The sequence below is a fragment of the Wolffia australiana genome, chromosome 4 (assembly GCF_029677425.1).
Source record: "Wolffia australiana isolate 7733 chromosome 4, ASM2967742v1".
Classification (NCBI taxonomy): domain Eukaryota; kingdom Viridiplantae; phylum Streptophyta; class Magnoliopsida; order Alismatales; family Araceae; genus Wolffia; species Wolffia australiana.
In genome coordinates this window covers 3481083-3494704 of record NC_135838.1, presented here as the reverse complement: position 1 = coordinate 3494704, position 13622 = coordinate 3481083, and the positions used below count along the sequence as shown (strand labels likewise).

At 41.2% G+C, this 13622-nt stretch overlaps 1 protein-coding gene across 1 annotated transcript; it reads left to right on the top strand.

The window, feature by feature from the left end:
• The first annotated feature begins 242 nt into the window (after nt 1-242).
• LOC144702577 (serine carboxypeptidase-like 11) lies at nt 243-7988 on the top strand. Its single transcript, XM_078574617.1, has 14 exons — nt 243-471; nt 5468-5610; nt 5707-5786; nt 5978-6100; nt 6164-6266; nt 6339-6376; nt 6445-6549; nt 6631-6711; nt 6791-6943; nt 7047-7118; nt 7192-7316; nt 7388-7501; nt 7599-7644; nt 7721-7988. Exons 1-14 carry the CDS (start codon nt 350-352, stop codon nt 7802-7804), a joined length of 1389 nt encoding a protein of 462 aa, XP_078430743.1. The 5' UTR covers nt 243-349; the 3' UTR covers nt 7805-7988.
• The last annotated feature ends 5634 nt before the right edge of the window (nt 7989-13622 follow it).

The window sequence follows — 13622 nt, the reverse complement described above, 5'->3', positions numbered from 1 at the left end:
ATCGCGAATGCGTTTAAGGCACAACTTTTTTTCTGAAATGGACACGATATTTCATTTTTATTTGCTGGGCAAAGGGTGCTCCAGTCATACAGATCATCACCGACAAAAGATTAATGCGACCACAATCTGGACGACTTTTACGGTAGATGATGACAAAATTTATCCCATGTCGCCATCTATTTCAATAATAGTTTTAAAGATCTTTAGTCATTGACTTTAAGGGAGCGGAACCGTGGGAAATAAGGATTCCTATTAATTGATACATTACGGTGTTCTAAATCAGCTGTTCTATATCCTTCTGTCGGTCGACCCCCCTTCCCTCTTCCATCGGTTCTTCCTCTTGATCACAATGGGGTCGTCTTTGGCGATCGTTTTGGTGCTCCTCTGCTTTCTATCCTCTGCTTTGGGAATGACAATTGTTACTCGGCTTCCGGGATTCAACGGTATCCTTCCTTTTGAGCTCGAAACGGGGTAGGCTGTTCAGTTCTGTTGTCTTATTTTCATCGCACTTCTCTGGAATTCAATTAATCTGTATAATTTGATGATAGGTGATGGAAGTTGCTCAAGCTTCTCCGATACGTTTCGCCGTCTCCGGTGGTTCGCCGCCGATAGACGAATTTGGGAATTCCGTTCGTCAGTTTGTTATTTCTGTTTTTCAGGATAATCGTAGCCGTCCATCTCCTGGGGTTATAACGGCGAGGATGCTGCCAACGGGGATGCGAGGACAGCTGGCATGCTGAGTCAGTTAGAGTCTTCCGTCCTACGTCTGCTCGGGTGGAACCCTATATAAAGGGTTAAGTGTTTGATGAAATGTACACCCGAGAAAACGCTGTTTGCTTCTTCTACGTGAATTCTTTTTGTTATTTTTCTCTCTTGCTCTTGCTTGCCGTTTCTGGCAATTTCTAGAGAGAGGGTTCTAGGCTTGTCAAAGCTAACAAGTGGTATCAGAGCTTTGGCTTGACGTCGTTGGGATCCTGAAGATGGCGAAGAAGGCGGGAGAACGAGGAATGGAGATGGCGATTCCGGCAACGACGCCCCTCATGCTCACCAAGACGAACTACCGTGTCTGGGCAATGCGAATGGAGGTACTACTCGAATCCCATGATTTGTGGTCGGTCATGGTGGACAATGATGTCCCAAAGAAGAAGGACAGAATGGCGCTCTCGGTGATCTTGAGCGCAGTGCCGGAAGACGTCATGGTCGTGCTGGATGCGAAGAAGACGGCCAAGGAGAACTGGGAGATCCTACGGCAGAGGAATCTCGGCGTGGACAGAGTGATTCAGTCCCACATACAAGGTTTGAAACGTGATTTTGAGATGCTAACGATGTCCAGGAATGACTCAGTCGTGGATTTCGCGATGAAATTCACGCAAATTCTCTCCGAGTTGCGGACTTTGGGCGAGGTGGTAGAAGAGCGAGAAGCTGTGCGGCGATTCTTGAGGGCAACCCCAGGAAAATTCGACGCACTCACCCTGTCCTTGGAGCAATATGGAGACCTGGACAAGATCAATCTAGATGAAGTTATTGGCTCACTCACCGTCCACGAGTTGCGACTCAAGGAGCGGGAGGCTCGTGAAGAAGAGCAAGCTTTGCTGGTCAAGTCCATGAATAAGTTGAAGATGAAGAATGGAGAAGGATCCTCATCTCGTGGTGGAGGCCGAAGTCATCACCATGGCAGAGGAAGAGGCAGAGGAAGGAGTCGAGGAAGAGCCTCATCTCATGAAGAAAATGGAGAAAGCAAACCATTTGACAAGTCAGGAATTCAATGTTACAATTGTCAGAGATATGGGCATTTTGCATATGAGTGCAGAAGCAAGAAGAAGGAGAGAGGAGATCGGGCTTTTGTTGCTGAGACAACTGCAGCCCCGACGACCGGAGGCGCTCCTGCACAACCTGCATCATCCTCTCTCCTGATGGCCATAGAAGAGGCAAGTCTATCAAATTCCCTCTTACTTGGTTCTGACTATGGTGCAGAAGTTTCAGATTATTGGTATCTTGACACGGGAGCAACCAATCACATGTCTGGGCAGCGGGATTTTTTCTGCAATCTCGATGAGACATCATCTGGATTTGTGAAATTTGGAGATAACTCCAAGATTCCCATTAGAGGGACTGGTGATATTGTGATAACCCAGAGAAATGGCAGCATTTTTCAGCTCCCGAAGGTGTTGTTTGTTCCTGACTTGGCAGCTAACATTCTCAGTCTTGGCAGACTGGATGAAGAAGGATGCACAATGACCACGGCAGAAGGTAAATTGAGCATATTTGATTCTAATGGGCGGTTGTTTGCAGAAGTAAAAAGGTCAGAAGGGCGGCTCTACATGCTGAAACTGAGTGTGGTTGATCAATGCCTGGTCACCACCAAGGACGACTCAGAAACCTGGATATGGCACTCTCGGTTTGGCCATACCAGCCTTCATACTTTGAAGGAAATGGCTAAGAAGAATGTGGTTGAAGGTCTTCCCCAGCTCAATTTACCTTTTGAAGTCTGCAGAAGCTGTGTAGCAGCAAAACAGCAGAGCGTGCCTTTTCCTCAGGCATCAAACTTTCGAGCTACCATGCCTCTTGAGCTCATTCATGCTGATCTGTGTGGTCCTATTTCCCCACCCACCTTGGGGGGAAGCAGGTACTTTCTCTTGATCATTGATGATTACTCAAGACTGACATGGGTGGCAATGTTGAGACAGAAATCAGATGCCTTTGAGGCTTTCAAGCGTTTCAAGAACTTGGCAGAAACTGAGAAAGAGATGAAGATAAAGACACTCAGGACGGACAGAGGAGGAGAATTCACTTCAATTGTTTTTTTTCAGATTTCTGCTCGGAGCACGGCATCAAGAGACAGCTGACTGCACCCTACTCTCCCCAGCAGAATGGGGTCGTGGAGAGGAAGAACAGGACTGTTATGTCCATGGTTCGAGCTATGCTAAAAGAAAAAGAACTTCCCAGGGAGCTTTGGGGAGAAGCTGTAAGCACAGCCATTTACATTTTAAATAGATCTACTACTAAGAGTCTGCAGGGCCAAACTCCATATGAAGCTTGGAGTGGGAGCAAGCCAAATGTGGATCATCTAAGAGTTTTTGGATCAATTGTGCACGTAAAGCTCACAGGAAGACATGTGGGAAAGTTGGAAGATCGCAGTCAACCCATGGTCTTTATTGGCTATGAATTGGGAACTAAGGCATACCGATGTTTTGATCCAACTACTAGCAAGGTCATCATTAGTCGAGATGTGTTTTTTGAAGAAGACCAGAAGTGGAATTGGTCGCAGCAAGGTGAAGATCCAATTCCTCTCACCTTCTCACCAGATTTTTTGCTTGAATCAGGTGTGGAAGACCAAGATGCTCCTGATGAAGATCAAGAAACTACAGTGTTACAGAATGAAATTCAGACCTCTCCAGGTGATTCCACTGAGAATCAACCGCTGAGGTATCGGTCATTGACTGATGTATACTCAGAGACCAGCCCTGTAGCGCAAGAGGTGCAGAGCTGTCTCCTTGCTGATGAGGAAACTCTAACTTACTCAGAAGCAGCTCAAGAGGAGGTCTGGCGACGAGCTATGAAGGAAGAGATGATGGCCATTGACAAGAATCGCACTTGGGAGCTTGTGGTTCCTCCAATTGGGTGCAGACCAATTGGATTAAAATGGATATTCAAATTGAAGAGAAACGCACAAGGTGAAATTATCAGACATAAAGCAAGACTTGTGGTGAAAGGTTATTCGCAGAAGAAGGGGGTTGATTATGAGGAAGTCTTTGCCCCTGTTGTCAGATTCGAGTCCATTAGAGCTCTCATTGCTCTGGCAGCTGAAAGGAGATGGGTGATTCACCACTTAGATGTGAAATCGGCATTCCTAAATGGAGAGATTGAGGAAGTCATACATGTGCAGCAACCTGAAGGTTTTGCAGTTGAAGGAAGGAGAGCCATGTGCTCCACTTGAAGAAAGCTCTGTATGGGTTGAAACAAGCACCAAGGGCCTGGTATTTCAAACTCCATAAGTGCTTGTTGTCACTTGGATTCGCCAAGAGTGAATATGAGCAAGCTCTATACCTGAGGAGATCAGGTTATAAAACTTTGATTATTGGCATTTATGTTGATGATTTGATTGTCACGGGTTCCAGTGCAGAAGAAATCGTGACATTCAAGATACAGATGAATAAAGAGTTCGACATGAGTGATCTTGGATCCCTCAGCTCTTATCTTGGACTTGAGGTGAGACAAGAAGAAGACATGATCTATCTTACACAGAAGGTCTATGCTCAAAAAATCCTGGAAGGTGCAGGGTTGGCAAATTGTAATGGGGTTTCTACTCCACTAGAAGCTCGTGCAAAATTCACTCAGGACGAGAAGAGTACAAGAGCGAATGCCACAGAATACAGAAGCTTGATTGGAAGCCTAAGATATCTGACCCATACAAGACCGGATTTGCTCTATTCTGTGGGAATATTGAGCAGATTCATGGAGAATCCAACTCAAGAACACTACTGTTGAGTCAAGAGGATTCTGAGATATGTGAAAGAGACAGCTGATTATGGACTATTCTACAAGAAAGGAGGTACAAATGCTGAACTGATTGGTTTCAGCGACAGTGATTTTGCAGGAGACATAAATGATCGGAAGAGCACCTCCGGGTATATCTTCTTCCTGGGTGGAAGAGCGATCAGCTGGGGTTCTCAGAAGCAGAAAATAGTGGCTCTGTCCTCATGTGAATCTGAATACATAGCTGCTACAGAAGCTGCTCGTCAAGGTGTGTGGTTAAATCGTTTGATTTGTGAAATGAAGGGTGAAGAGAAGATGACAGTAAAGCTAATGGTGGACAACCAATCTGCGATCATTCTAAGCAAGAATCCGGTCCACCACAACCGAACCAAGCACATTGACACGAGGTACCATTTCATTCGACAGTGTGTTGAAGAGAAGAAAGTTGAAATTTGCTACGTTCGGACGGAGGATCAGCTGGCGGATGTTTTCACCAAGGCCCTAGGAAAATTAAAGTTTCAAGAGATGCGAGGGCGTATTGGAGTTCAAAGTCTTCGAACGGAGGAGCTAGAGCAAGGAGGAGATTGATGGAAGTTGCTCAAGCTTCTCCGATACGTTTCGCCGTCTCCGGTGGTTCGCCGCCGATAGACGAATTTGGGAATTCCGTTCGTCAGTTTGTTATTTCTGTTTTTCAGGATAATCGTAGCCGTCCATCTCCTGGGGTTATAACGGCGAGGATGCTGCCAACGGGGATGCGAGGACAGCTGGCATGCTGAGTCAGTTAGAGTCTTCCGTCCTACGTCTGCTCGGGTGGGACCCTATATAAAGGGTTAAGTGTTTGATGAAATGTACACCCGAGAAAACGCTGTTCTACTACGTCTGTTCGCTTCTTCTACGTGAATTCTTTTTGTTCTTTTTCTCTCTTGCTCTTGCTTGCCGTTTCTGGCAATTTCTAGAGAGAGGGTTCTAGGCTTGTCAAAGCTAACAATAGGTACGTTGCGGTGGACGAAAGAAAGGAAGTAAATCTGTTCTACTACTTCTTCAAGTCCGAAAGAAGCCCTACCGTCGATCCGATGATTTTCTGGATGATTGGCGGCCCCGGCTGTACTGGCCTCAGTGGGCTGGAGAGAATGGGTAAGGCGACGGTTTCTTCTTCGTCAATCGTTTCTTCTAGTAGCAAATTGACTTCGTATTTTGCCTGTTTTCTCAAAGAATGATCTTGTTTCGCAGGTCCTATAAAGTTCGAGATTGAAAGTTACGAGCCGGGCAAGCTTGTTACTTTGACCTATAGGAACTTCTCGTTTTCTAAGGTATCGAAAAGCTCTTTGCTCAATGCTTGCTGTCTTGTCGGGTGTTTAAAGGGGAAAATAGGAAGAAACTGCCGCACACATTTTCACCTTGTCATTTAAAAGAAGCATGTAATACAAGTTACTAAACGTGCATTTATTTAGAAATCTCCACACCAAATACTCGGGAAATAACGATTCCTATTTTTCAACAGATTAGCAACATCATATTCATCGACTCGCCAGCGGGCACTGGATTTTCCTACTCCACAGGGAACGAGCAAAATGAATGGTTGGACACCAAAGCATCTAGCCATCTCAACGTGTTCATCAGGAAGGTGTTCCCACGAGATCAAACCATCTCTATTTTTTTCTGGGTTCTAAACTATGTACTTACGCAGTGGCTGTTGGATCATCCGGAGTATATATCAAATCATTTTTACGTAGCGGGGGACTCGTACGGAGGGAAGATGGTGCCTCTCGTTGCCGACGAAGTGATCAAAGGTAGAAATTATCGCGAGGTTTAGTAGAGATTATAGCGATCCAGTTGAGATTATAACGAAGTTTTTTTCTCAGGAAACGAAGCGGGACAAGTGCCCTTCGTCAATATCAAGGTGGGTAAAATCTGAATGGTAATCTCTCACTGCGGTTTGTTGGGTTGGTATTTAATCCAACTTTTCAGGGATATTTAGCCGGAAACCCTGTCACTTCCGATGATTATTTTGACGCCGGATCGAGAGTTGTATTTTCTCATGGTATGGGGCTGATTTCGGACGAGCAATTCAGGGTAATTAGGGTTCCCATGTTTATGAACTTCTATTGTTTTGTGTCACTTTCACTCCATTCATGCTCCTTTTCATTTCCACAGTCAGCAGTGGATAGCTGCGGAGGGAATTATATAACTCCGCGTAACGATAAATGCAGGAACTGCGTCGATGAAGTTGAAAATGTTAGAGCATAGTTCTCTCCCAACACCTATCATGAACAGTTGGAGATTCAGCTCTCTTATTATTCCCTTTGAAATGCAGATCTTAGCCGAACTGAATAAAGAAGATATTCTTGAACCCCGTTGTGACTTAGGTTCAGCAACGCTTGGGCGCTTATCTCCCGGAAGGAGAAGTCTGATAGACAAAGAAAATACTCATCTCTCGTTGCCTAACTCCCTTCACGAAGGATGCAAGGTAAACCATTCATATCTTCAGTTTCTTTGATTTATCTTCCTCGTATCTCATCCACTCGAAGCCGAGTATCAATCGGGTCAATTATTAAAGAACGTCTCTTCAGGATTACAAGTTCTTGCCGATCAAACTCTGGGCAGAAAATAGTGCTGTTCAAGAAGCACTGGGGGTGTCCAAGGTTCGTATTCGAACTGTTGAAAAGAAAAGCTGAAAAGACATCTGAATACCGTTTGACGCAATCTTTTGAGCAGGATCGCACCGGTGACTTTAACAGATGCCGATACTATCTGAAGAACACATACATACGAGATATTCCGAGTTCTATTCCGTATCATCTGAGTGTGACCTCCAGGGGGTTTAGATCTCTCGTGTACAGGTAAAGCGTCATTTAATTAGCCCTTTAATAATGTCCCAAGCACCATTTAATTACCCATTCAATTTCTTTAGCGGTGACCACGATCCACTGGTGAATTTTCGGGGCACACAAGCATGGATAAAATCCTTCGACTTCCCCATCATTGATGATTGGCGGCCATGGTTGGTTGAAGGCCAAGTTGCAGGGTCAGCCCTTGAAATCAGTATTTTTCTTCATTTTCAAATTTCCAGCGATGTTCTATTGCACTAACATTGTAAGTGTTTGATTTGAAAAAAAAATCAGATTTACGAGGACTTACGCAAATAATCTGACGTATGCGACGGTCAAAGTGAGAAGCTGAAAAGTTGTACTATCCAATTATTGTAGATCTTAAATTCTATGTGCAACTATTTTCCTTGTCTCAGGGAGCAGGCCACGTAGCTGCCTCGCACAAACTCAAAGAATGCATGGCCTTGTTTGAACGATGGATCGCGGGGAAGCAGCTGTGATGAACTTCAAGATCCAGAAATTATAAGCAGTTGTTTAACCGAGGATTCGATCATCAGATTCTCACAGATAAAGTTTCTGAAATGGTGTTTGTAGTGAGCTGTTCCATGAATATACTAATACAGTGGGTAAGCAGGCCATTTCTCAGCTCGGATCTATATGAATGTATTATGCCATCCGATTCTCACGGAATAAAGATGCTTCGAACCTAAACCAGTAAAAATAAAGTTGAGCTGATTGGTTATAGTTTATAATGAAATAATAAATTAATACTCCCTAACCACATTATAAACTATAATTAATTTCTTCATAACAATCGTCTCATGTGTCTTTACACTGGTTTCTAAATCTAGGAATTAATTTCTCTACCTCTAGCTCTCTATCTCTATGTCTGGCTATATGTCTGCCATCCATCTCTCAATCTCTGCCTCTTTTTCACTCTCTTTTTATATCTCTTTTTTTTCCCTCTCTGTATTTTATCTATTCTTTGGTCTAAATCTCTGTATGTCTCTAATTTCAATGGTTCAAGACGGAGATGTAAAAATTGATTTGTAGGTGGAGCTTTGATCGAGTTGAAGAACGGAATAGAAGTAAATAAAACTGAATCCTTTACTATTTCAAGGACAAGGGCTTTGACAATTAAAAAAAACGCCTTATTGGTCAACACAAGATGAATACGTCTGGTCTCTCTGAGTAGTGGGAACCCCAAGAAAATAATTGATCGCTGTATGATGCAAGGTCTGTGGACCCTATTGATTGGAAGGGGTAAACTTATTGCTCTTTAGTTTGATCATAACAAACCTCATCATTTTAAGTAACATAGACTTAACCTGCGAGTTCAGTCAATATACACCTTAAACTTTTTTGAAATGTCTAAATCCTATATACAGATCACTTATACTTTATTCAGTCACTTAATGGGGCTTAAAGGTCACTTATTATGTACAGAATTTATTTATATCAAATTCACAATACTATGTTTTTTAAAATGAAAACATGAAATGGATCAATACATCACTCAATGAGGCTATCTTGATGAAAGAGAGTTTTGCAAAATCCTTTTTGTGTGAATTAAATGGATGGATATCATGTTCCTCAAAAGATGCCATCAACTGACGTTTTAATTCTTGTTGTTGCCACAAGATAAGTAAGCATTTAAAAAAGGAGTACCCATGGAATTGTGTAAGGATTGTCCCTATTCTTCAGATCAGATCCACTCTGTTGGGGATTTATCAGACCCCCCACCGCAGGAATGCGGGAGAAGGGGTAGCTTGACCAATCAAAGGCCCCCTTTGAAAGGCGGATGGAGAATCGAGGTGGGCCCCCTTCATTCTTCTCCTTTTGTGAGGAAATGGCCCATTTGGGGCCCAAACCCAAACCCTAACCCTAACCCGAATTACAAATGTCAAAGGTACTCGTTGTTTATTCTTCTTTTCTCTTCCTCTCTTGTCCTCTCGCTCTCTCCTTGGTGGTTACTCCTTTGGCTTGGGAGTTCAAAGAGTTGCTCTACTGGACCACACGACAAGCCAGTGCCTTGCACTAGGATCCTTGGACGTTGACATCACATCGGTGATGTAAGGTTATTATTATCTGTCCATATGAGCTGGCATATTCATCTTGACCAAGCGGTTATATTCCACATTTCTACCATAGCATCTTGGCTTTGGATTTCTTCCATTCAATTATTTCTTCAACAAGTGGTATCAGAGCTATTTGGTTCTTTACTCGGTTTTGATATGGTGTCGTCTTCATCTAATTTGATAGTAAGAAGCTAGACAATTCGTCGAAACTTTAACCTTTTGCAGTAGCGGGTGTACAATCTATTCATCCAGTAGGATTTGACATTGGCCTTGAATGGGCAGAAGCTTGATAATGTTACGGCAACTGATTGGCACAAGTATCACTAGAAAGCCACGAGCACTATTCAGTTGTATCTATGTGATAGTTCTCTTTATCATGTTCTTGGTGACAAGGATCCCGCAGCCATTTAGGATAAGTTGGTGAAACGCTTCGCTTCAAAGTCGATGATGAGAAGTTGGTGTTGAAGAGAAGATTGTTCGGGCTATATATGGTTGAAGGTGTTTATTTATATGTTCCTATTAGTTGTTTTAATCAGTTGATAATAGATTTGATGAAGATAGAGGAGGTGTTCTCTGACAAGAACAAAGTATTATTTTTGCTTGTTTCTCTTCCTGAATCATAGGATTACCTCGTGACAACATTTTTGCATGGAAGCAAAGCGCTAGGTCTGGAGGAGGTTCTTAAAACCTTGTAGGATTATTATCAGTGGATGAAAGGAGCTGAAGATACTCATGGCAAGGCAATCTACGTGAAGAACAAGAAGGAACATGGAAGGCAAAAGGAAAAGGGGAAGTTGGGAGAGAAGAACCATCGGTCTAAGTCTTAGACCAATTGGTTGAAGACTCTGAAATGTCACAAGTCTCATGAGAAAGGACAACTGAGGAGATAATGACCAAAGTTGAAGAATGGGAAGATGGCTGTTGGTGAGATGAGCATTGCTAATGTCACAAGGATTTAGGAGGGTAATGATGAAGATGTATTCTCTGCCTTGGTCATGACTGATGAATTAGTAGACTCCTGGATTCTGGATTCTGGATTCTGGTTGCTCTTATCAATTATGTCCTCATGCTGACTGGTTTGACTCTTATGCAAGTGCTTCATGAATGGTTGCCATGGGAACAACGCTCCTTGCAGGGTCGTCGGCATTGGAATGGTGAAGATCCGGATGATTGATAGAGCAATCAGAGTATTGGGAAATGTGCGGCACGTTCTAGAGCTACAATAGAATTTGATTTCCCTCGAGTATTTGGAGGCAAATGGCTGCACATTCAAGGCCGCGGATGGAGTATTGAATGTTTGTTAGGGAGCGCTCGTTGTGGTGAAGGGAAACATCTACGAGTCTATATTTACAAGCTTGAAGAGAGCATTGTGATTGTTGGAGCTGCAATTGCTACACCGCATGAGCTGATGACAGATGACACACTCTTCTGGCACTTGCGCTTGGGCCATATGAGTGAGAGTGGTATGCAAAAGCTACATGCACGAGTTCTACTATTGTTGGTGAGATCTTGCAAATTGGATTTTTACATGTATTGTGTCATGGGCAAATAGTGCAGGGTGATGTCCAAGGTGGCAAAACGTCACACTGGTGGTGTCATGCACTATATTCATGCTTTTGTATGGGGACCCATTGATGTAATGAATTGTGGAGGTGCTCGATATTTCCTGACCTTCATTGATGAATTTCCAAGAAATTTTGGGTTTATTTCTTGAAGCACAAGTTATATTTCTTCTGGAAATTCAAGATCTGGTGCACACGAGTTGAGAACCAAACGGGGAGGAAGATCAAGGTCTTGAGAACTGACAACAGAACTGAATCTAAAAATTCTGAATTTGATCTGTTCTGTGCATAAAAAAAAGTCCCCTTGGAATACCCCCCCAGTCTTAATTTGAAAAAATTGTCTTTATTGGCAGAAGAAAAAAGAATTGATTCAGAAAAGCAAGCAAAATGTTTGCAATTGATATTCGATGTAGTTACAACTGATTACAATGATCAAACAATTAGAAATAAAAATAATCAATTGATTTTTCCTGGAATAGAAGAAATCAGAAAAGAGGTTCCTCGATGGTCATACAAATTAACAGATGATTTTGAAGAACAAGAGGAAGAAAATGAAGAAGAATCAATGGAAGATCATGAAATTCGTTCAAGAAAAGCCAAACGTGTTGTAATTTATACTGATAAAGAGGAAACTACCAACGCTATTAGTAATACTAGTGATAGTGATCAAGCGGAAGAGGTGTCTTTGATACGTTACTCACAACAATCGGATTTTCGTCGGGATCTAATCAAAGGATCCATGCGTGCTCAAAGACGTAAAACAGTTACTTGGGAAATGTTTCAAGCAAATGTGCATTCGCCACTTTTTTTGGATCAAATAGACAAAACATTCTTTTTATCTTTTGATATCTCCGAAATGATGAATCTCGTTTTTAGGGGTTGGGTGGGTAGAGACTCGGAATTTGAAATTTCCGATTCTGAGGAGGAAGAGACAAAAGAAAGAGAGAAAAACAAGGAAAAGAAAGAGGAAAATGAACGTATAACAATATCAGAAACTTGGGATAGCATTATATTTGCTCAAGCAATAAGGGGTTCGATGTTAGTAACCCAATCGATTCTTAGAAAATACATTGTATTGCCTTCATTGATAATAGCTAAAAATGTTGGCCGTATGTTATTATTCCAATTCCCTGAGTGGTACGAGGATTTGAAAGATTGGAATAGAGAAATGCATGTTAAATGCACTTATAATGGTGTTCAATTATCAGAAACAGAATTTCCAAAAGATTGGTTAACGGATGGTATTCAGATAAAAATTCTATTTCCTTTCCGTCTAAAACCTTGGCGAAAATCTAAAGTACGATCCCATCATATAGATACAATGAAAAAAAAAGGAAAAAAAGACAATTTTTGTTTTTTAACAGTATGGGGAAGAGAAGCGGAACTCCCCTTCGGTTCTCCTCGAAAACAACCTTCTTTTTTTCAACCTATTTGGAAAGAGCTAAAAAACAAAATTCTAAAACTGGAAAAAACATTTTCTCTTTCTCTAGTTCTAAGAGTTTCTAAAAAAACGAGAAAAGGGTTTTTAAAGATTTCAAAAGAAAAAACAAGATGGGTTAACAAAATAGTTCTAGTTATAAAACGAATAATGAAAGAACTTGAAAAAATAATAAACCCAATTTTCTTATTTGGATTCGGGAAAGTAAAAGTATATGAATCGAACGAAAATAGAAAAGATTCTATAATCAGTAATAAGACTACCGACGAATCAACCATTCGAATTCGATCCACGAATTGGACAAAACATTCACTTATAGAGAAAAAAATAAAGGATCTTGCTGATAGGACAACCACAATCAGAAATCAAATAGAACAAATCACAAAAGACAAGAAAAAAATAGTTGTAACTCCGGGTATAAGTATTAGCCCTAATAAGACAAATTGTGCTGATAAAAATTCAGAATTGCAAAAACATATTTGGCAAATATTCAAAAGAAAAAGTACCCGATTAATACGCAAATTCTACTACTTTATCAAATATTTCATTGAAAGAATATACAGCGATATCCTTCTATGTACCATTAACAGTCTTAGGACCAATGCACAGCTTTTCCTTGAATCAACAAAAAAAATGATCAATAAATTCTTTTACCACGATGAAACAAATCAAGAAGGGATTGATCAAACAAATCAAAATACAATTCACTTTATTTCGACGATGCAAAAGGCGCTTTCTAATATTAGTAATAAGAATTCAACTATTTATTGTGACTTATCCTCTTTGTCACAAGCATATGTATTTTACACATTGTCACAAGTTCAAGTTAATAACAAGTATTACTTGAGATCTGTATTTCAATATCACGGGACCCATCTTTTTCTTAAAGATAGAATCAAGGATTATTATGGGACACGAGGACTATTTGATTACAAACCAAAGCATAAGAAAGTTGATAAGTCTGGAATGAATGAATGGAAAAACTGGTTAAAGAGTCATTATCAATACAATTTATCTCAAACTCAATGGTCTCGATTAGTACCACAAAAATGGAGAAATAGAGTCAATCAACGTTGTACAATTCAAAAAAAAGACTCAATAATATTGGATTCATATAAAAAAAACCAATTAATTCATTACGTGAAACAAAATTATTACGGAATAGACTCATGGACAGGACAAAAAGAAAAATTAAAAAAAAACTACAAATATGATCTTCTAGCACATAAATATATGAATT